This window comes from Gymnodraco acuticeps, unplaced genomic scaffold (genome assembly GCF_902827175.1).
Source record: "Gymnodraco acuticeps unplaced genomic scaffold, fGymAcu1.1, whole genome shotgun sequence".
Taxonomy (NCBI): domain Eukaryota; kingdom Metazoa; phylum Chordata; class Actinopteri; order Perciformes; family Bathydraconidae; genus Gymnodraco; species Gymnodraco acuticeps.
The window spans coordinates 4469544-4491151 of NW_022990441.1; the positions used below are offsets into that span (position 1 = coordinate 4469544).

General features: G+C 39.6%; 3 protein-coding genes across 8 annotated transcripts in view; 1 reads left to right on the forward strand and 2 right to left on the reverse strand.

The window, feature by feature from the left end:
* The first annotated feature begins 589 nt into the window (after positions 1-589).
* On the forward strand, positions 590-5695 carry med29 (mediator complex subunit 29). 2 transcript variants are annotated; one of them, XM_034225573.1, is made up of 5 exons: positions 590-773; positions 816-945; positions 1111-1169; positions 1263-1347; positions 5181-5695. In XM_034225573.1, exons 1-5 carry the CDS (start codon positions 607-609, stop codon positions 5406-5408), a joined length of 669 nt encoding a protein of 222 aa, XP_034081464.1. In that variant the 5' UTR covers positions 590-606; the 3' UTR covers positions 5409-5695. The 2 variants fall into 2 exon arrangements, with proteins under 2 accessions (XP_034081464.1, XP_034081462.1); XM_034225571.1 differs by having other exon boundaries at positions 590-945.
* A 944-nt stretch (positions 5696-6639) lies between these two features.
* mlf1 (myeloid leukemia factor 1) lies at positions 6640-17956 on the reverse strand. Of its 2 annotated transcripts, XM_034225544.1 has the most exons (8): positions 17833-17956; positions 15892-16060; positions 10562-10606; positions 9326-9409; positions 9116-9244; positions 8525-8684; positions 8086-8224; positions 6640-7750 (listed from the first exon to the last, which is right to left on the reverse strand). In XM_034225544.1, the coding sequence occupies exons 1-8, from the start codon at positions 17877-17879 to the stop codon at positions 7684-7686; spliced, it is 840 nt and encodes a 279-aa protein (XP_034081435.1). In that variant the 5' UTR covers positions 17880-17956; the 3' UTR covers positions 6640-7683. The 2 variants fall into 2 exon arrangements, with proteins under 2 accessions (XP_034081435.1, XP_034081436.1); XM_034225545.1 differs by lacking the exon at positions 10562-10606.
* A 2719-nt stretch (positions 17957-20675) lies between these two features.
* The window catches only part of rsrc1 (arginine/serine-rich coiled-coil 1), a 114693-nt gene continuing 113760 nt past the window's right edge, over positions 20676-21608 (reverse strand). For all 4 annotated transcript variants that reach the window (XM_034225481.1, XM_034225484.1, XM_034225482.1 and 1 more), the window contains exon 10: positions 20676-21044. In XM_034225481.1, the coding sequence (XP_034081372.1) occupies positions 20952-21044 (93 nt within the window). In that variant the 3' untranslated portion in view covers positions 20676-20951. The remainder of the gene's footprint in view (positions 21045-21608) is intronic.

A 21608-nucleotide genomic window follows, 5' to 3' on the forward strand; every position in this document is an offset into this window, starting at 1 on the left:
TACATGTTGGAAAGTATAATACATTGCTAACTGTTTCGTAAATAAAGTAGTACCAATTGTTACAGAAGTAAAATACTCAAATAATCTATTAACAGCCACATTAAAACAATTATAATATTAACACATTTTATTATCAACATTACATGAAAAGTAGACCCATTTGTTTTATATTAATTTACAGCGTGACATGCTTTCTTGATACTTTATTCATACTATAATATTTTAATTAAAAAATTACATTTTTACATTGTGTTGTCTTCAATTGTTCGCACACAATTACCTCACTGTTATTGCAATTGCAACGTGTGTGTACAATGAAAAACACAACATATAGAAAACTGATAATAAGATATTAAAGGTAGGGTAGTAGACCCCAATAAATATGCTCCTTCTTTACTTTTCCTACAGTTTATTAATTGCTGTACACTTTATTATAATTTGTACATAGGTTTATACTATCAAATGTATAAATTGCACCTTTTACAATTAACAAATGTTTTCTCCATCAAAAATTGTTCCAGGATAAAGAATCCCTTTTATTTTGAAAAACAGTGAACCGGATATTTAACTCTTCTTCTTCCGGCGGTATCATCTCATTGGATCACGATGGCGTCTCAGCAGCAGCAGCAGCAGCCCGGCGGGCCGATGTCGCAGCCCGGTGGGCCCATGTCGCAGCCCGGCGGGCCCATGTCGCAGCCCGGCGGGGCGATGTCGCAGTCCGGCGGGCCGATGTCGCAGTCCGGCGGGCCGATGTCGCAGTCCGGCGGGCCGATGTCGCAGTCCGGCGGGCCGATGTCACAGTCCGGCGGGCCGATGTCGCAGCCCGGGTTACAGCAGCAAGCTTCATTACAACAGCAGCAGCAGCAGCTCCTGAGCCAACAGCAAGACTTTGACCCAGTCCACAGATTTAAGATGCTCATTCCTCAGCTGAAGGAGAGTCTGCAGGTAATTCTGCGGCATGGAGCTAAAAACTGAAATGGAAAAGTTCCCAAAACATCCAATGACTTAACCTGATCTGAATTCATTCTCGTTATACTTTTTTCCCCCACCAATATTACCTGCACCATTGTGCTATAAACATGCGGCTTTATTCATGTTTTATATTTTCAGAATGTTATGAAGATAGCATCCCTGAATTTGGCCCATAACACGACAATTGACAACGGCATGTAAGTTGATTGGTCGGGGGTCATACGTAAAGCTAAAGTGCTGTTCGTGTCAGCCATGTTTCACATGTTTTCTTTTTGTTTCCAATGATCTAGCAAAAGCAGCGACACCACAGTTCAGCGCTTTGACAAGAGCCTGGAGGAGTTTTATGCTCTTTGCGATCAACTGGAGCTGTGTTTGGTAAGACTGCAACACAATACACATAACCACAATATTGATGAAGTAGGCCTACTTCTGTACTAAGTACTAATGTCTGCGTTCACCGGTCACCACAACTCATACAACTTCTACATTTTCTGTATTAATTTAACTGTTCAATATATTGTTAATGTATTTTGAATACCCTTTTATAGTAGATGGTAGGAGTGAGTCACAATATATTAGGAACTGCCAGCCAAAATCTAAGCATTTACCTGAAATCTCTGCGGGTTTGTCATTTATAAAGAAAACATGACTGCCGTGAAATAGAGCTTTGTTTAACAGACACATTTAGTAATATACAGTTTAAGTAAGATAGTGCTTTGAAAAATGTAATTAGCAAGGAGTTTGAACACTTTTAATCCAGTTATCATGCCCCTGTTCCTGTTTTTTTAATCATTAAAATGTTCTCTTGTTTGTTTGTAGCCTTTATTTAACCAGGTGAAAGCCCCTTGAGATCAAAAGATGTCTTTTTCAAGGGTGACCTGCAGGACATTAGTTACACATGTAACATAAAAACAACAGAACAACAATAATGATGACATACAACATAATGTACAGTTTACAAACTCTATTTACAGAGACAGGTACCAGGAGTTTTAAAATGATGCAGGGGAACCAAAGTGCTCAGTTTTAAACATGTTTGCAGACTGTTCCAATTTAGTGGAGCTGCACAACTAAAAGCTTTCTTCCCTAAGACAGTCCTAGCACTTGGCACATTTAATAAAACCACATCATGAGATCTCAGGCAATATGTACTTTCAATTCGTCGAGAGATCAGAGAGCAGATATAAAAAGGTAGTTTACCCAACATGGCTTTGTAAATGAACATGTTCCAGTGACTGAGCCTCCGTACAGTTAGTGAAGGCAGACCTGCCTCGGCATACAGGGTACAGTGATGAGTAAGTGCTTTACAGTTAGTAACAAATCTCAGGGCACTGTGATAGGCGGCATCTAACTTTTCCAGGCAATGGGCAGGTGCATTCATATAGATCAAATCACCATAGTCCAGCACAGGTAAAAAGGTCACAGTGACTAGCCTTTTCCTGGCTTCAAAAGAGAAACAGGACTTGTTTCTGAAAAAGAAACCTAGTCTAACCCTCAGCTTTTTAAGCAGGTTATTGACATGAAGTTTAAAAGTAAGACAATCATCAAGCCAGATACCTAGGTATTTATAACTGGTAACCACTTCAAGTACTTGTCCTTGCATAGTAACAATATCCAAAACAGGCTCTGGTGTCTTTTTAGCTTTTGAAAATAGCTTTGTTTGTTTGTTTGTAGCCTTTATTTAACCAGGTGAAGCCCCTTGAGATCAAAAGATCTCTTTTTCAAGGGTGACCTGCATTACCTTGGTTTTATCAACATTTAAAATAAGCTTAAGTTCAGCAAGCTGAGTCTGAATAATGTTAAAAACAGCCTGTAATTTAACACCAGCCTCCTTAATGGAGGGACCTGCACAATACATCACGGTATCATCAGCATAAAAATGTAAAGTAGCTTCATCCACATTTTCACCTAAACTGTTGATATATATGGAGAATAAAAGTGGACCTAAAACAGAACCTTGAGGAACACCATTAGCAATGTTTAACCACTCAGAAGACAGCCCATCAAAGTGAACACATTGGGACCTTTCAGAGAGGTAGTTCACAAACCAACCCACTGCATGGCTGGATATGCCGATACTGAGTAGCCTCTGCTTTAAGATGCGATGATCGACGGTATCAAACACTTTTGAAAGGTCAATAAATAGAGCTGCACAACTCTGCTTATTGTCTAAAATACTCGTAATGTCATTCACCACTTTCATTGTGGCAGTGATGGTGCTATGTTGCTTTCTGAAGCCTGACTGATGTTTAGACAGGATATCATTTTTACATAAAAACTCCTTTACCTGTTCACTCACTAGGCGTTCGAGAACCTTAGCCAGAACTGACAATTTAGAGATTGGCCTATAGTTATTTAAAATAGTTGCCTCCCCTCCTTTTAGTAAAGGCAAGACATAAGCTGACTTCCATACTTTTGGAATTGCATTTGTGCTGAGGGAGAGGTTCAAAAGAGTAGTAAGAGGAAGAGCAATACAATCTGCAGCTATCTTTAAAAAGAAAGGTTGAACAACATTGACAGTAAAAGGAGTAAAACTGAAAGGGTTTTCCAGACCACATTGTTCAGAGTCACGGATTGGGGTGTTTACAGAAGCAGAGTTAGTCACAGAATCAAACATAGAACCGCAGGACACAAAATGCTCATTAAAGCAATTTAACATAGTGGCCCTGTCCGTTCACATTTAAAAAGATATATAGAAAAAGTAGTAGTAGTGTGCAGTATAGGAAAACACCTGAATACCAAACATCATGACAATCTTTACTCATACCTCATTCACACCAACGGTGTTTCAGGGCCGGTTCGGAGCTGGAGCTTGAAAAGCACCGGGTTTTCCTCTTCACACCGCAGCGGAGCAGCCTCTTAGCTCCGGAATCCGGTTCGTTTCAAGCACCAACAAATTGTCCGGCCAGAGCAAAAGCACCACATACGTCACGCCTCCCACGCTGTATCCAGTTCTTATTATACATCCATGGCAGAGACAGATCAACTCCTGAACAACAACAAAAAGCCCGCGTTTTATCCAGTTTCTACACAACGATGGAGAAACTTAACAAGAGTTATAGTGTTTCTGCCATAGACTGTATAAAGGTTTCTGCTCATGGTGAAGCAACGTGTCTGCGTGTTAAGGTGGAACCTGAGCATTCACGTTGATCATCTCTCATTATAACTCATTATAAATCTATAAAACTATAAATATTAAACTTTACTTCACGTGTTCATTTGAGAACAGCTGTTACATACCTGGGTGAAGGTTACAGTTCATTTAAATGAAAGATACAACGTTACTCCACACTCATGGTTCAGTCCACCTTAAGAAATAAGACCGACCTCGGAAGCAGTTGTGTTTTAAAAAAAACCTTTATTGACACGAGTACACTTTTTTATAAGAATATAACTAAACCACAGAAATGACTCCGGAAAAGCTGCAGATAGAGCCATAAGAAATTAATGCAACTGATTTCATCCGCGCAGTTTGGCTTTATGAAGCAGGCACGCAAACGGTTACGTCATGACGCAAACGATGACGCAACGATGCATTACCAGTCGGACTCTGGGCGGTGTGAAAAGAGCCAGAGCTAAACCGAAGAACTGGTTCTGAACCTGAAAAGCTCTAGCTTGAACCGGAGTTGCGTTGGTGTGAATGAGGTATCAGTGTGATGGAATCTTCTGAAGCAATGGAGACAGGACTCGGGGAGAGCAGGAACTTTGATGCCAAACACTGATGGTTTATTTGGAGCTTCGGCCAGAGAATTCACAAGAAGTGCTGTGCCACGAGTTGACACAGTGGTTGCCAAACCAATTCTAAAGATCTCTACCCCAGACCCCTGTATTTAACTTGTTCTGAGAGTATGTTCAACATTGTGCATAACAAGATAAAGAACTATAACACCTCTATCAGCTGACGCCAACAGGCAGGAATAGGGAGACAAAACACTGAGAGCACAGCAGCCCAAGGTTGCAGGCAAACTGGGTCAAAGGTGTGGGCCTAGGGCAAATTAAATATATGAATAAACTATTATAAATGTATGATTTTAAATGGGCCATTAAAAGGCTTTAGTAGTACTATAGTCTAAATGTGTTGATTGAGAGGGTTATTTACCTTGTACCTTTTTTAAAACAACAATATATTGCTATATGACTGTCTTCTTTTAACATGCTACTGTACTGTATCTAAACCTAAAACAAACTCACATTTGTCTCCTCTGCAGCGGCTGGCGTATGAGTGTCTCTCCCAGAGCATTGACAGCGCCAAACATTCACCCAACCTGGTCCCCACAGCCACCAAGCCGGACACGGTGCAGACGGAGTCCATGTCTTATTCCCAGTACCTCGGCATGATCAAGTCTCAGATCTCCTGCGCCAAAGATATCCACAACGCTCTGCTGGAGTGCTCCAAGAAGATCGCTGGGAAGGGACAGCCTCAGGGAATCATGTAATGACCTGGAATAACTATCCTTTTCTACATCTGTTGACATTTTTCAGAAGGTGGAAGAATTTCAGAATGTCTCTGAACTCAGTTTTGGCCAAAGGTGCCGTCTCATTTCTCAACATCCTGTATAGTTATTTTGTTTTATGTTTCTTGTAAGCTCTGTGTAAATATTTCCAACAAAATGTCATGCTCTGATATGACCACCAGGTGGTGGCAGAGTTGTATATTCCAACTCAATATCCACATCTCTTTTGTAGCTTATTTGTACTGACTATTAAAACATTTGTACTGAAACTAATGTTTTCTCATTATTCAACATGCACAAAGAAAGTCCTGTCTGTCAATAACATGTTCAACCAATCAGGAGGGTGTACTGTTGGAGCTCCATTCATGCGATCAAAAGCCAAAATCAGCTTTTGTGAAATGAGTAAAGAATGATTTGTTCAACTATGCAGGTGAAATACCACACATAGTTTAACTCTACCATTTCATCTCATGTGTCTGCAGTGCATTTCAAAAACATTTACACTGGCCCAAGGGAATAACGCATTAGAATTAAGAGTCCAATAAAAGCAGTCATGCATTGAGTAATAGCTGGGCTCTTTGTCCATGGAGCATTCACAAAAAGAAGCATCTGATTTAACTATTGAAGCTTCAGTGTTGATATAGTGGTGCAACAAAATGGTAACCTGGGGAATTTTCAGGGTGGACATTTAGTTAAGGGGTTGCAAACTATTTCCCAAGCTTACATTACATTTATAAGTTACTTACAAATTTAAAATATTGCCTATTTTAACCAATTACAAAGTATGCTCCATCCGCATGTTTGAATATTACGTAATCTTTAGCGCAAAAAAAGTAGTTGGTTAACCTTCCATATTATATAAACATACTAAGAAGAAAGGACACATGGATCCTTGAGGAACGATATATTGGTCTTCAGCCCACTCCTTTCTGTATGTTGAAGCTAAGATATTAATGAAGTCTGATACATAAGCATGTGAGAGGGGAGCCTGGTGGGCTTGCAGCTGTGGAACATCTCAGACCAATCTGAGCTACTGACAAGTGCTTGGATCCAAAAATACTACCGTGGGTCACTACCAACAGTCACAGCGAAGCTTCATCACAATACACACACTCAGACCCTCTGCAGGCCTACAGTCACATACAAACAGAGATAAGAATCACATATATCCACCACGACATATATGGGACTGACAAAAGACAAACCACAAGAGTTATCGTCATATTTTTATTTTCAGACAATAGTTTGCGTTGTCACATCATTTGTTTTCAAAGCTTGAAAAAATATACAAGAACAAAGCTAGAATTATTGAGAATAATCCCGACGCTGTCAATATATCGTGCTACGCAGCACAGAGTTCATCAGATGAACAACAAGAGAAATCAAAGTGACATATAAAAAGGGAAGAGTATTATTTTTCTTTTTTACAAAGATTACAGCAGATAAAGACAATATAATTACAAAAAGACAATTCAGACATTGTCTAAGACGTGCATTAGAGGACTTCAAACAGTAAAGAAGTCACTGCATTGTGTCGCGTTGCATTATGATAATGACATCATTCGAACAGATGGCATCATTACAATATCAATCATAGAGCAAATTCTATTAATCTGATGCCAAATCTTATGAATTAAATGTTCATTGTTCATTTTTTATGATTTGATTAGTGCCTTCTACCCTTAATTAAATGTTAATGTATTTCTTACATTGTATGAGTTTATCTTAATCTGTTTCCACAATGCAACATGTAATGAAATACTAATTATCCTTTTAGTTTCCTGGATGTTGTGAAAGAGTAAGGACGTTTTGTAAATGTTCTATAAGCATAGAAGAGTATTAGTACTAGTAAAGGATAACATTACTAAGTTCTTCTGCTCCAGAGATAACACACAACCAATTCCTGAATTTGTCATATGTCTAGCCATCTTTGTTTTACAATTCAAGTGTGAGATGTGCTTAAAAAATATTACAGCGACATGGGAGGAAAAATCTGACCCATTAAAAAGCAGAGTACATGTCCTCTGCAATGGTGGCAGCCTTAAGGTCATACATGTATTTGCTTTAAGATTTGAAAATCTTGATCAGTGCCTTCTGATTCTGTCCATATGATGAAACCAGTGTGTGTGTGTGTGTGTGTGTGTGTGTGTGTGTGTGTGTGTGTGTGTGTGTGTGTGTGTGTGTGGGGAGGGTACAGAGCAGCACAGTATACTGCATGAAGCTTGACAAACTTTAATAGACACACAAACAGAAGTTTTCACTGCTTTGTCGAACCCGAGCCTTTCATGCAGCTTTTACCCTCAGCCTTGGCCTTTGGTTGATCACTGTGGGAAACCCAAAATGTTATATTAATATATCATATTAAATGATCAATGTTCTAATGTTCAATACTCTTAAATAAGCACACTGTATGTGTCTGCTATCAGCGTCTTTCACTTGTTTGTCATTTGATCATCAACTCCTTCTGGCCTGTCTTTCACACCACATGCCCCCCCCCCCTCTCAACCAACTTCCTCCTGACTGCTTTTCTGTTTTGTTTTGTTTCTTTGTTTTTGTTTGTCTACCTTCCCTCCCAAATGTAAAGCGTCTTTGGGTTCAAGAAAAGCGCTATATATTTTATTATTGTTATTATTATGGCGTCTGAGTGTTTAATACTGACCTGAGCTCCTGCTCAGAACCGGTGAGGGCTGCCCGGTGAGCGCCGCGGAGCCTGGGCTCCTCCTGACGCGACATTGGGCCTGATGTGTGAAACTTGGACACCTCTTGCTGCCACTCATCGTCAAAGGTCTCTGCTTCAGCTGAGGGCGAAAAATCAGGACCATGTTACAAAAACAATCTGTCTATGGACTCGAAAATAGATCAAAAATACATAGAAAGTGGTCTACCTTATATAAGTTAACTGAACTAATCAAAAGACATTAACATGTGTGTATGTATCTCACCAAATTGAACTGTATATGGCTTATCGAACAAACTTGACAAAGAAGCAAAAACCACTAAGTTGAGGAAAGTCTATCAGCAAAAAACCCTAGAACACTTGAACTTGAGTTGTGTATATCAATATATATGTCAATAATATATAAATCGGTTTAACATACATTCATCCAAATTCTGAAAGTCCTGGTTGAACTCCTTATTTCCTGTTTTCTTGTTGAACTTCTTCTCAACAACATGTCCCCTGTCCTGGATATGGTGACCAATAGTCATCTGCTCCACACCGCTCTCAGAGTCTTTCACTGCTTTCCGGGTCTCCTTGATCTGGTATTAAAACATTATAAAACTCATGAGATACATCAATTGGTCTCTGAATAAGCACATTATTCCAGCAAACAACATGTTTATTTCCTTCACTCCTCACATCAAAAATGTCCAGTCAGAAATAAGACAGTTGTACAGTTAGTCAAACATAAATGGAGCTAATAATAGTAGTAATGGCTGCATTCCATTTTGTTGCAGGGCCCTTGTATAGTGTATGCAGGATCACTTTAATGGCACAGAGCCATCATAGGCCACTGTGAGAAAAGTTAGCTTGAGATAATGTTCTCCCACGAAAGTTATCACCGTTATTACTCAGGAAAGACAGAATGAGAGTCTTCCACTGACAGGTTTACTTCTCCCAGCTCCATGTACTGAACTGTGGTCTAATGTGCTGTGAAATGATGTAGTTAAACATCTGATGGGGTGCTTACCCCTCCAGGGGCCTGGCGTGTCGACGAGCTCGCCTGGAAGACCTTGGGAGGCTCATTTCCAACTTTTGAATATGTCATGACTGATGAGGAGCTGAACGAGTGGGAGTTTGAATCTGTGGACGTGTTCTCCTGAAACACAAACACATTGTTAAGCATCTTCAGTTTATGCACCACAACCGTCAGAGAAGGAAGCAACATCATTAAACTCACAAAGTTTCTGTGCATCTCCTCCATCCTGCTTTTCATGTTGGACATCACGTTGTCGAACATGCCGAAAGGGTTCATAGTTGTGCCCTGCATCAACACAAAAGAGAAAGAACAGCCAAAGGCCAGAGAGAGTTCAGTGGCGGGGTGCGTTCGCTGCATGGTCACTAGGTGTTATCAGCTCGTAAACAGCTCCATCGACTGCACAAACATCCACGCACAGGGTACACTGAGCTAAATGTGTCTTACATCTGCGCCATCTGGGACTCTTATACTGGGGCATTCCCATTATCACTTCACCACATGTGACATTCATTACAAAACTACAAACCAAGTGCAGCATGCAAATGTTGATGTCTTTATTTTGGAAGGCTTTTCTGGAGAGAGAATTTAACGGTGGCCCATTTGATCCAATGAGGCCATGGAAATGTTATCACTGTCCGTCAATGCAAAGCACCTCATTTAACTATTTCTCCTTGGTCTTCAGGACCAAGAGCATGATCATATTATTTTCCAATTCAAATTAATACAAGTTTCTATAGGTCACAGTTGAGGTACCTTACATTTACGTTATTCTGAGCCTGGAAAAACAAAACATATAATACTCAAACGTGCACTTTGCAATAATCCCCATGCATACAACACATCACATAAGATATTTATATTTGATATGCCGATGCAGCCTGCATGTAACATTACATAAACTAAACAATCGTCTGTATCTGTTGTAAAAGGAACAAGATGTTGCAGGTAAGAACAGCACACATTACATACATTATGTTTAGCAAACCTCAGAAAGCAACACCGGTCATTCTATGAAATTGTCACACTGTTTTCACAATACTATTATTATTCAAATCTCTATGCAGTTACACTTACGCCTTATTGTAAATATATGGAAAAGTAATATTGTAATGCTATTTTTGCCCCTGGAGTACAGTAAAAGAAACATGTTTGTCTTGTACTGTTAGTGTCTGCAGAGATATGAACAAGCACACATCATTCATAGTTAACATGTGCAGCTTCTACAATACTCCCACATTTGTACAGCCTGCAGGCGAAGTGTTAGTGGTACAGGTAAGAAGCATTCAATCCGATTAAATCATACTGAGTGCAAATGATTGCTTGCAAAAGACCACTTCTCTGGCTGCGTAGAGACAGTTATGGAGCATGCTAGTTAGAGCATGCTATCGTGAGTATGGGTTAAAGTGAGAAACAAGTATGATAGCAGACTCCACTGACCGTGCTGTCAAAACTGCCAAAGGGCAACAATGACCGGCTTATATCCTGAGGATTCAAACAAGATTAGTTTAGCGACAAAGCATAGTAACACACACACATCTAGACTGTTATCATGTTGGTTGTTAGTAAGCTGTTTCGTTGTTTTACATCAGTCACTAACCCCGTGACACGGAGCGTTGCCCACGGTCTCAAACACAACCCTTCAAGGCCGTCAGTCTTCTTCCAGCAGTGGGGGGGGGGGGCAGCCTGCAGTCAGACTATGTTCCCCGGGCCAGGTGTTTATGACCCTGCGGCCCGGGGATAAGCATTTCAACTGCCATCGCTATGCAGTGCGTGTATTTTCTAGGGGGGGGGCAGCCAGGGGGGTTGATGCACAGAGGTATTGTGCATAATCAGTGGGGTGTTGAATGACTTGTGTTCCATGTGTAATTGGGTCGCATTGCCAGAGATTAGCGTGGGTTTAACACTGAAACGGAGCTTCATTCTAGGAAGGCAGGATGGACCAGCCAGCGGGGGGTCAAAGAGTCCAAGGCTGCTCTCTCAGCTCTTTTTGAAATGTCAAGCTGATGTACAACGCAACCACCCGGTATCTATGAAGCCTCACAGCCAATTATATCCCAGAGTGGCATCTATGAACTAATAAATGCCAGTTACATATGTGCCAGCTTTATATTTAGACCGGGGTTGAGCAGAGGAGAGATTGAGGGTGCAAGATAAGGAATGTAGACCTGGTGGTCTTTAACACATTATTTTAGGCTGTCTGGACTACTGCAGAATGACGGTCTCTTTTCTAGCTCTCTCAATCTGATATGGAACTGACACTGTGCTCTCTGAGGCCGGCAGGCTGCTTCTGGGGGAGCGATGAGTAACACCGTAGGGGAATTAGCGCTCCAACAATACTTAAAAGGAAAAACAAGGGTTGTGCTGCAAAGGCATTGGTCCTGGTGAATCTCATGGGAAGTTAGAGGCATTCGTATAATTTATACCAGGGGTGTCCAAACCTTTCTCACCGAGGGCCACATACAGACAAATATTCGAAGGGCTGGGTTACTCAACAGAGGTGAGGTTTATTGCCTCATAAGTGAAGTGATAAGTTAGCAAAATCAATCAAATGTAAGTAAATGATGCTTGATACAACCGCCTTCATCACAGCTTTCCATAGGGTTTCATTTATTTTGTTAGCAGCTCATTCCTTACACAGAAGCCTCAGATTGCTTATCATAACAGGAAATAGGAAGGGTATATTTCAAGGTTGTTATGTAAATAAGTTATTGGGCTTTTTCTTATCAACTTAGATTTGTTAGAACATATTTTCAACTTTAATTGACTGAAAGTGGGCTTATTAACACATGGACACTACTGTGTAATATATGTTTACAGATATATTTAATAAGTACAATACAAGAAAAGCTCAAGTTTCATTTGTGGGCCGCATTCCATTATACTTTTTGAATTTGCTGAGGGCCGATTCAAAACGGCCCCCGGGTCGTAATTTGTACACCCCTGATTTATACTCTTGGTACCATAAGACAATAAAAGAAGATGAGGAGTCTCATTGAGATTACAAGCTTTACCTAGGCTGGTTACAGCATTTTCTCAGACAGCCCCGCCAGTTATACTCAGAATACTTCTAACTTATGATGATACTTGTTTTTCGAGAGTAAACAAGTGCCCTGATGAATGAGTGCATTGAAAGGTTGTGTGAAGCAGGTATGTAGTGGATGTTGGCAAGAAACTGGGAAATAGGAGAACTCATAGCAGGCTTGGAAGGTAAGACAGGCTTAGTAGTGTAGGGCTTAGCATTAGATTCCATCAGGAAGCAAGTTAATGCAAGAAGTACAAGCCTTCAAGCTGAACTGACCAACGTGTGTGTGCATCTCCATGTGTGTGTATGTATGCTCGAGTGTCTTTGTGTTGCATGCTGTGACGGCATGTAACTCTGCTTGTGTTTTAATACTGTATGTGGGTATTTGTGGGTGCACATTTGTGCCTGTGATATTGGAGAGTAGTATGAGCGTGAGCTGTCTGTCATCTAGCTGCTAATGCTCCAGCATCGCCAAGGCACGTTCTGCCAAACAGATGGAGCAAAAGAGCAACAATGAGAAAACAGAGTGTCCATGACATCCGTACACATGCCTTTCCAAAGCCAACAGCACCAGAGCTTCAGCCTGACCATTGTTGGGCCCCACCAGGCTGCTCCTCATCTTCAGATAGAGGAGTGTGTGTGGGAGTTAAAGTGGTAAAACTGTGATTCCATGTTCTGTTAACCTAAAGTCTGAGTACACCATCCAGTAGTAGGTATTGTGTACATCAGGGGTGCCCAACCAGTCGATCGCGATCGACCGGTCGATCGCGGGGAGATTCCCAGTCGATCGCGAGATGTGTCTAAAAATAGAACAACAATATTCTGTTTTATCGTTAATGTCCTATAACATAATCTTCCTGTGCCAGAATAATGTACTTGAACGCATCAAAGCTTTGTGATTGGCTGGCATGACCCCAATGTGTCTGGGCGTGGCTGTTGGGCAGTGGGCACTATTTCGCTGATGTTGTCCGTGTCAACAGGAGTGACAGTCCGCAGCCCAAAATATATAATTTTCACTCCGAGTGGGAGGATGATTATTTTTGTATCTATTCCAATTCAAAGTCCATCTGTCTCATCTGCAATGCAAGCGTGGCTTTATCGAAGAAGGGTAATTTAGGAGCGGCATTTCAAAACAGTGCACAAAAGCTACGAGTCGGAATTCCCTCCTAATTCTGCCCTACGCTCCCAAAAGGGGAGGGGCCTGAAAGGACAGCTAAATGCACAGCAGTCCATTTTCACCAGGCCCAACAACAAGAGCAAGGCTGCTACCATAGGCATAGCATCTTATCGTGTCAGTCACGTTCTTGCGAAACACATGAAGTCTTTCAAAGACGGCGAAGTTGTGAAAGAAGCATTCCTGGAGGCTGCAGACGCGCTTTTGGGGACAGTAAAAATAACAGAAGCATTTCAACAGGTTTTTGATATAATAAAAACTCAAGTTAGATACCGTTATTAATCAGCTGTAAGTTTTAGCTTGTTTGAACTCATTAATTATAATTATTGTACAAAATGGTATAAGAATGCAAACTTAAATTGATTATAGTCTATTATCAATTCAGGTTAAGAAACTAGTGTTGCTTGCATCCTATTTTAAAGGGATTTCTTTTTATACTCTACTAAAATGCAACAAAAAAAGAGTTTGATTCTATTAATTTTGTCTTTTTTATTGCACTTTGGCAGCAGATTCCTGTGTAGCTTCAGATCTGAGTTGTCTTATTAGTAAGCCTAATTTATACTTTTGTAGCAACACTATTTTTATATAATGGCAAAGGGTTCAGAGTCTTTTCTTTTTTTCCTGTGTCATATGTGGCAGCACTGTTCAATGTTTCTTGAAAACATTACCCACTTGTAGTATGTGACGTGTGAATAAACTCTGTATCAACAACACTGTTGTGTAACTTCAGTTAAATACTTGTATGTGTGTAGATTAGAAAGAGGTAAGATAAAGGATCTGCAGTATTTTATGAAGTATTCATCGTACAAAGGTCAGTTTTATTCAAGAAGAAGTGTGTATTTACCTGGTAGTAGGCTGTCAGTAATGGCTACGCCTCTCTATTTGGACTGGTAGATCTCAGCAGACTGGCAACTTTAAAAGTAGCTCTCGGATCAAAAAAGGTTGGGCACCCCTGATGTACATGGTTTGTTACAATTAACAAAGCAGTCTAGGGGTTTCATGATCTTACATCTGCATATCCTATCCAATTCTTTGTATATGTCATGGAGAGACCTCACAGTACAGTTCAATGGAACCTTACCTCATCCTAATATCCAGTTGGTCTTTAATAAAGAAAAAAAACGTGTCAATAGACTGAGGTCCTGTATTGTAATACTCCAAAGAAAACAATGTCTTGTCAACAACTCACTGAGAAGTCAAGCATTATTGGGGATCTATAAAAAACTGTATATTACTTCTACTATTAGATTACATGATTTGTTTGGACTTGACATTTTGCAGTGTAACTCCATTTCACCCACTGTCACTGTGGTCATTAGTCAAGTTCTCAGAGGCCGTCCTCGGCTGACATTAGCTAGTTAAAGCCGCACTGCTAACAAATAGAAAGCAGGCTGCCGGCTATTGTGGATAGGCTTCTAATGAAAGTCATTATCAAGGATAAATGTACCGGCTCCCAGGTAGTGGGGTTAAAGCAGGTGAGAGGGACTACAGTGGATTTAGGAAGGAGATATAAGCAGCACATATTGGAGTTAGGAGAGGTGAACGGGTGCAAAACATGGCAGACCAGAACCATTCCTCTGCCTGCCTCTACAACACTGCACAAATAACATCAAAATGTTACAGAACAATAATTATTGACAGCTATAACAACTAATACTTAAAGGCCACAGCTCTCCCAACCTTGTTCTTAGCTGATATAACATAAGGGCTTGCAATTCAATATGTATGGGGTAGCAGTTGTGTTTAAAGATAAACTATTTTAAAGAATATGTAGCTTAAAAGTGTTTGACTGTATAAAGTTGTTAACAGGTATCAATTTGACTATACTGTATATGCTTTTTACTACAGTGTAGTACTTTTGTTTTATTTTAGAATTCCTAACAACATGAGGCAGAGGAAAGACAGATGAAAACTAGCCTTTAATCTAACATTCGTTTAACTGTTGATTAATGTACGTTTGTCCATTTAAAAAATATAATTAAGTGTTTTAACTTAACATGAATCCGGAGCCTATTACAATATTATCAAAATAAAGTGTTATTTCCAGCCGCAGCTCAACGCAGCACAGCCACACATAATTCTCGGGGGTCCTGTTGGTTTGACTGTTAAAGAAGTCTGTACCTTGTATTGCAAGAAAGCAGTATGTCAGTGGAACAATGCACTATATATAGGGCTCCTCAGGGCTAGATATAACTGTCCAGTGAGGCCAAGGGGGTTGCCCTTTTACTAAACTAGAGACTCACATGGCCCCATACCTCAGTGAGTGGTGCTCCAGTTACGCTGCCAGTGGCCAGCTTCCACTATACCCTCAGTAAACTTTCTCCAAACACCAATCTTTTGGTTATATGCCTATGTGCATTAGAGAGAGAGGGTCATGAGGCCTCTTAATGAACAAACAGCTACAACAGGTGTTTGTCCATCATAGACCAAAATGATATGTATGTTGGTTAGTCGGTTGTGTGCCTGTGCACATTACACCTGTGTAATACACTGGGTAGAAATGTATGTCTTTTACTTGAGTCTAACATATAAGCTAATTGTAAGAGTGCTTCTTCAAATGCATGTTCTCACCCTGTGTTCGTCCCTCAAAGCCACAGATGAGGTAGGATGTTCTGCCATGCCACGACCCTGATTTCTTCCATCCATTATACTGGGCATTACATTCCCGCCGAATGGCTCAGAGAAGCTTCGCATCATCTGCCGCATATGGTCCGTGTGAGCCCGGAAAGGGTCCCTATCCCTATGGCAGAGGAAGAGGAAGCAAAGAGAAAGGGAATCTCAGCTTTCACTCATTTATAGCAACAAGTCTGCAGCAGGATGTTGGGGATAGCCATGATGAAACTTGGAGAGGAATAACAAAATAAAGGGTCTCTGCAAAATAAACTGAAATCCCTCTATCGGGCCACCTTGGAGTCCATATCCTTCAAATAACACAACCCAGTGTTTCCCCTACCATTGTCTTGGAGGGGCGCTGCGGAGCCCCGCGCCCCCCCCCCCCTGAAATTCAAGGTGTTTAAAAAAATTATATATTTATTTTTTATATATATATAACTATAGCACCAAATTGCAACTAATCTATATCTACCGTCACTTTTCACATTGAACATGTGCTTTTTTATGAAATAAACGCTTTCATTTTTAGTTGTGAGTTTACTGTTTTTGACCCTAAGAAACACTGATGCATTAATCAATAACAATAATCCACAGCTCCTCTCTCTGCTCCAGAGGATTTAAAAAAAAATAATCCCAATGCCCCCCCGCCGCTCAGACAGCACCCCCCCAAAGCAGTAAACCTAGGGGAAACACTGCAACCTGAAATAATAAGCACTCTTTAAATAATGCACTCTAAGAAGTGAGGTCATGTGCTGCCACACAGCAGGTGTTCACTCTTGTGACTGTAGCACAGTGGCAGAGTACAGTAGTTAGAAGAATAGAAATGGAAATAATGTGATTTCATAAAGCTCCTAAAGTTTTACAGACTAGTATCTACATTTCAAATAGGCAGTGGTGTAAAGCTCCTAAGTACATTTACTCAAGTCTGTACTTAAGTACAATTTTGGAGTACTTGTATTTTACTTGAGTATTTCCATTTTATGCTACTTTGTACTTATACTCCACTACAAAACTTCTATACTCAGAGGTAAATATTGTACTTTTATTCCACTACATTTATGGAGTACCTTAAGTTACTTTCACATATAAATGAATGATAAAAATATGATCAACACCTAAAAAGACTTTAGATACAACTGGATTAAATTCACATGCTACCCAGAAGTAAATAAAGTAATTTAAATTAGTTCCACTTTTAACAGCTTGATAAATACGTCAATAATAATGAACAAAACAGAAAGCATATATTATTCTGAAAAGTGAAAATCTGCATTATGAGTACTTATACTTTTGATACTTTAAGTATATTTAAATGCCACTACTACTTTTACTCCAGTAACATTTTGAATACAGTACTTTTACTTGTGACAGAGTAATACTACACTGAGTTCTTCTCCCACCTCAGAAAATAGCAACATGGATGGACATTAAAACATTGCTCCACTAGAAACACTTTATAAAGTAATTCACTGTTAAAAAATAACGTTTCTAACAGCTGTTGCTAGGTAACTGTTTCAGAACAGAAAAGTCAAAATGCAATGTTTAGAAACAAGCAGGCAGACTAGGCCTAACACCTTGTTCTCACTTTTCTGAAAATAGCTTAAAGTGAAACTTAAAGTTAGGCTATATCTTCGGCAGTGACTAAAAAAAGAAAAGAAGGTTTTATAAAGTTAGCCTAAACAATAATAACATTAACGTTACCGTGTGCGTTAGTTTGTCTGGTTCTTCTCCAGGACACAGAGTCATTGTTGAAATGAATATAACTACAACTTCAAATTGTATTTATCTTCAAGATTAGCTGCTTCTGAGGATGTTTTTAATTGATGCATTATAAGAACCGCCAAAAATGAGTTATTTCAATAACACTTATAATAGATTATTAACAGTTTGGCTACTCACGAGAAGAACGGATCCTCATCAAATTCCCTGTGATTACTGTTGAACATGTCCGCGGATGTGAGGCTGTAAACAAAATGTGTTAGATAAATATTTTTAAATAATAATCCGTTCCGCCACAGGTGTCCCTGCTCCACCGCTGCTCAGCCTCGGTAATGTTACCACAGAGGAGGAGGCAAGGTACCAAACTCACTCTGACACCGACCACGTGATGCAAATCCGAGCCTCCGATTGGCTGGTTATTTGAAACTTTGAACAGGCTATAATAATAATAATAATAATAATAATAATAATAATAATAATAATAATGATAATAATAATAATACTAATAATAAAAGGAACTCACTCAAACTAAATCAAGCAATAAAAAACGAAACTAATTTGAAATAAAAACAAAAACATTTATGTTGTGTGTTGCTGCTAATAGCAACAGCACTCCAGATATTTATATATATATATATAGTGCAGATGCTCTCAATTGTCACATTTGTCCCCAGGAATAATTTGATGTACCCTATGTTAAACAATTTTATAGTTATGTGTAAGAACAACACAATATAAATGTGACAGAACGATTTTACACATTTATTAAACATATTTGCTAATCAAAACACTTTTAGATGTGTTAGATTAAAACCTAATATATTAACTTTCTTTTTATTTATTTATTTTTAAACATTAAAACTTTGTATTTTGAACTTCGTCTTATCATTTTATGACAGTTTAAATAAATGAATCCCAGACACCCTGGTAAAGTGCCACAGACCTCACTTTAGTGATCATTAATTTGACGAACCTGGTCATATCTAAATTATTATTTGTTTGGTAATGAAGGGTCTGTGAAGACATTTTTGGAAAGCCATTTAACACGAGTGAGGAGGACAAACACTCACTTCACCCATCCAAAGCAAGCACTGCATACGTTCCATTTGTGCATTTGCTTCAACAAATCATTTTTCTTCGGTAGCATTTTTTAAATACAACACTGACTATTTTGTGTGTACAGGAGTGAGTGACACATAGTCCCAGAAGCAGTATAGATTTACCATCTGGCTGTTCCACAAATAGGCCTGAGTCTGGACCCTATACTGCCTTGACTCCTTGCTCCAACAGAAAAACAACATTGGATAAACATAAACATACACATCTCTGACTAATATATATATATCATTAGAAAAGTACAACAAGTTAGGGGCAGGTGAGCATATGGCCCAATAGATTAAGTTACCAAGGTTAATATTTTTTTAAGTTCTTGGCTGGCCTTGTGACTCATTCATCTGTATATAACTGGAGTTACTGCTGCTATTTTCCTTTAAAAACACAACAAGTTACACATTTTTAAAGAAGAGCGTGGTGTTTTTTGCACAAGTTCATTCCCACTTAAATGTACAGTGGGGCAAACAAGTATTTAGTCAGCCACCAATTGTGCAAGTTCTCCCACTTAAGGTATACCTCAACTATGAGAGACAAAATGAGAAAACAAATCCAGAAAATCACATTGTCTGATTTTTAAAGAATTTATTTGCAAATTATGGTGGGAAATAAGTATTTGGTCAAAAACAAAAGTTAATCTCAATACTTTGTTGTATACCCTTTGTTGGCAATGACAGAGGTCAAACGTTTTCTGTAAGTCTTCACAAGGTTTTCACACACTGTTGCTGGGATTTTTGGCCCATTCCTCCATGCAGATCTCCTCTAGAGCAGTGATGTTTTGGGGTTGTCGCTGGGCAACACAGACTTTCAACTCCCTCCAAAGATTTTCTATGGGGTTGAGATCTGGAGACTGGCTAGGCCACTCCAGGACCTTGAAATGCTTCTTACGAAGCCACTTCTTCGTTGCCCAGGCGGTGTGTTTGGGATCATTGTCATGCTGAAAGACCCAGCCACGTTTCATCTTCAATGCCCTTGCTGATGGAAGGAGGTTGTCACTCAAAATCTCACGATACATGGCCCCATTCATTCTTTCCTTTACACGGATCAGTCGTCCTGGTCCCTTTGCAGAAAAACAGCCCCAAAGCATGATGTTTCCACCCCCATGTTTCATAGTAGGTATGGTGTTCTTTGGATGCAACTCAGCATTCTTTCTCCTCCAAACACATCTAGTTGAGTTTTTACCAAAAAGTTCTATTTTGGTTTCATCTGACCATATGACATTCTCCCAATCCTCTTCTGGATCATCTAAATGCTCTCTAGCAAACTTCAGACGGGCCTGGACATGTACTGTCTTAAGCAGGGGGACACGTCTGGCACTGCAGGATTTGAGTCCCTGGCGGCGTAGTGTGTTACTGATGGTAGCCTTTGTTACTTTGGTCCCAGCTCTCTGCAGGTCATTGACTAGGTCCCCCCGTGTGGTTCTGGGATTTTTGCTCACCGTTCTTGTGATCATTTTGACCCCACGGGGTGAGATCTTGCGTGGAGCCCCATATCGAGGGAGATTATCAGTGGTCTTGTATGTCTTCCATTTTCTAATAATTGCTCCCACAGTTGATTTCTTCACACCAAGCTGCTTAGCCATTGCAGATTCAGTCTTCCCAGCCTGGTGCAGGTCTACAATTTTGTTTCTGGTGTCCTTTGACAGCTCTTTGGTCTTGGCCATAGTGGAGTTTGTAGGTGACCAAATACTTATTTTACCGAGGAATTTACCAATGAATTCATTAAAAATCCTACAATGTGATTTCCTGGATTCTTTCCCCCCATTATGTCTCTCATAGTTGAAGTGTACCTAGGATGAAAATTACAGGCTTCTCTCATCTTTTTAAGTGGGAGAACTTGCACAATTGGTGGCTGACTAAATACTTTTTTGCCCCACTGTATGTCCATCATTGAAGCACAAACACACAAGATAGTTCTCAGTCAAATGAAACCACATCTATCTTTATTACAGAATGAATACCAAACACAAATTGTATCAAATGCTAATCCTACACTGTAAAACACACATTTTCTGACATCCTTCCTTAGTTAAAAAAAATGAAGCAAAATGAAGAACAGTAGCTTGTAAATTAAATTTCATCAACATTACCGAAATAATAATACGCACATCAAGACCAAAAACTGTTCATCTGCTTACGTTCTCACACGTTTTTACAGTAGGAAATTAGTGCAACATCTTCTGGTGTCCATTAGGTCACAGGACTTCCCATGAGCCTCTCCTGTCGCAGAGAGATCAATCTGTTGTGCCACAGCTCCTCGGCCCTCTCCTTGTCCATGAACAACTGCAGGACAGCGTGAAGAGACATGTTAGTAATAAGGCAAAGTTACAAATAGTGACAGAGTGAAGTTAACACTGCCGTTAAATATCAGGATTCAAGAAACATCGTTCCTTTTTTCCTCAAGAGTGCACTTAGACAAACATAACATAGCTATGTATAGATATCAATCCCATCAGAACAAACCAAGGATATCATAAGAATTGCATTCTACAGAATAGAACATGGCATGTAATAGTGGAAAAACTAAGTCTACTTAAAAACACCAAAATAATGCATTACTTCTATGTGACGGAATCAAATTGAAATATTAGACACGAGGGAGTAAATTGGTCTTTAAACATTGAAAAACTGTGAAAAATGCCCAAAGCATTGTCAAAGGAGCTCAAATTATTTAAAGGACTGGGATGTAAGACAAGGAAAAGTGTCCAATTTCCATATTTCAGAACTTGAAACCATATTTTTGGCAAGATATTTTAAACAACTATTCACAAAAGTGACCAATCAATAATAACTATTGTTTTAAGCAGCCAATTCTTAACATGTCTGTGATCTCTATAGCCCTCTCAA

Excerpts from the sequence above, each read along its gene's own strand:
- med29 (XM_034225571.1), top strand. The coding sequence starts at position 607 with ATGGCGTCTCAGCAGCAGCAGCAGCAGCCCGGCGGGCCGATGTCGCAG. Across the intron at positions 946-1,110 it reads AGCTGAAGGAGAGTCTGCAG|AATGTTATGAAGATAGCATC; the intron begins GTAATTCTGCGG and ends TTATATTTTCAG. Across the intron at positions 1,348-5,180 it reads ATCAACTGGAGCTGTGTTTG|CGGCTGGCGTATGAGTGTCT; the intron begins GTAAGACTGCAA and ends TCTCCTCTGCAG.
- mlf1 (XM_034225544.1), bottom strand. The coding sequence starts at position 17,879 with ATGTTCAACAGTAATCACAGGGAATTTGATGAGGATCCGTTCTTCTC. Across the intron at positions 9,245-9,325 it reads AGGAGATGCACAGAAACTTT|GAGAACACGTCCACAGATTC; the intron begins GTGAGTTTAATG and ends TTTGTGTTTCAG. Across the intron at positions 8,225-8,524 it reads CTTTCAGAATTTGGATGAAT|CTGAAGCAGAGACCTTTGAC; the intron begins GTATGTTAAACC and ends TTTCGCCCTCAG.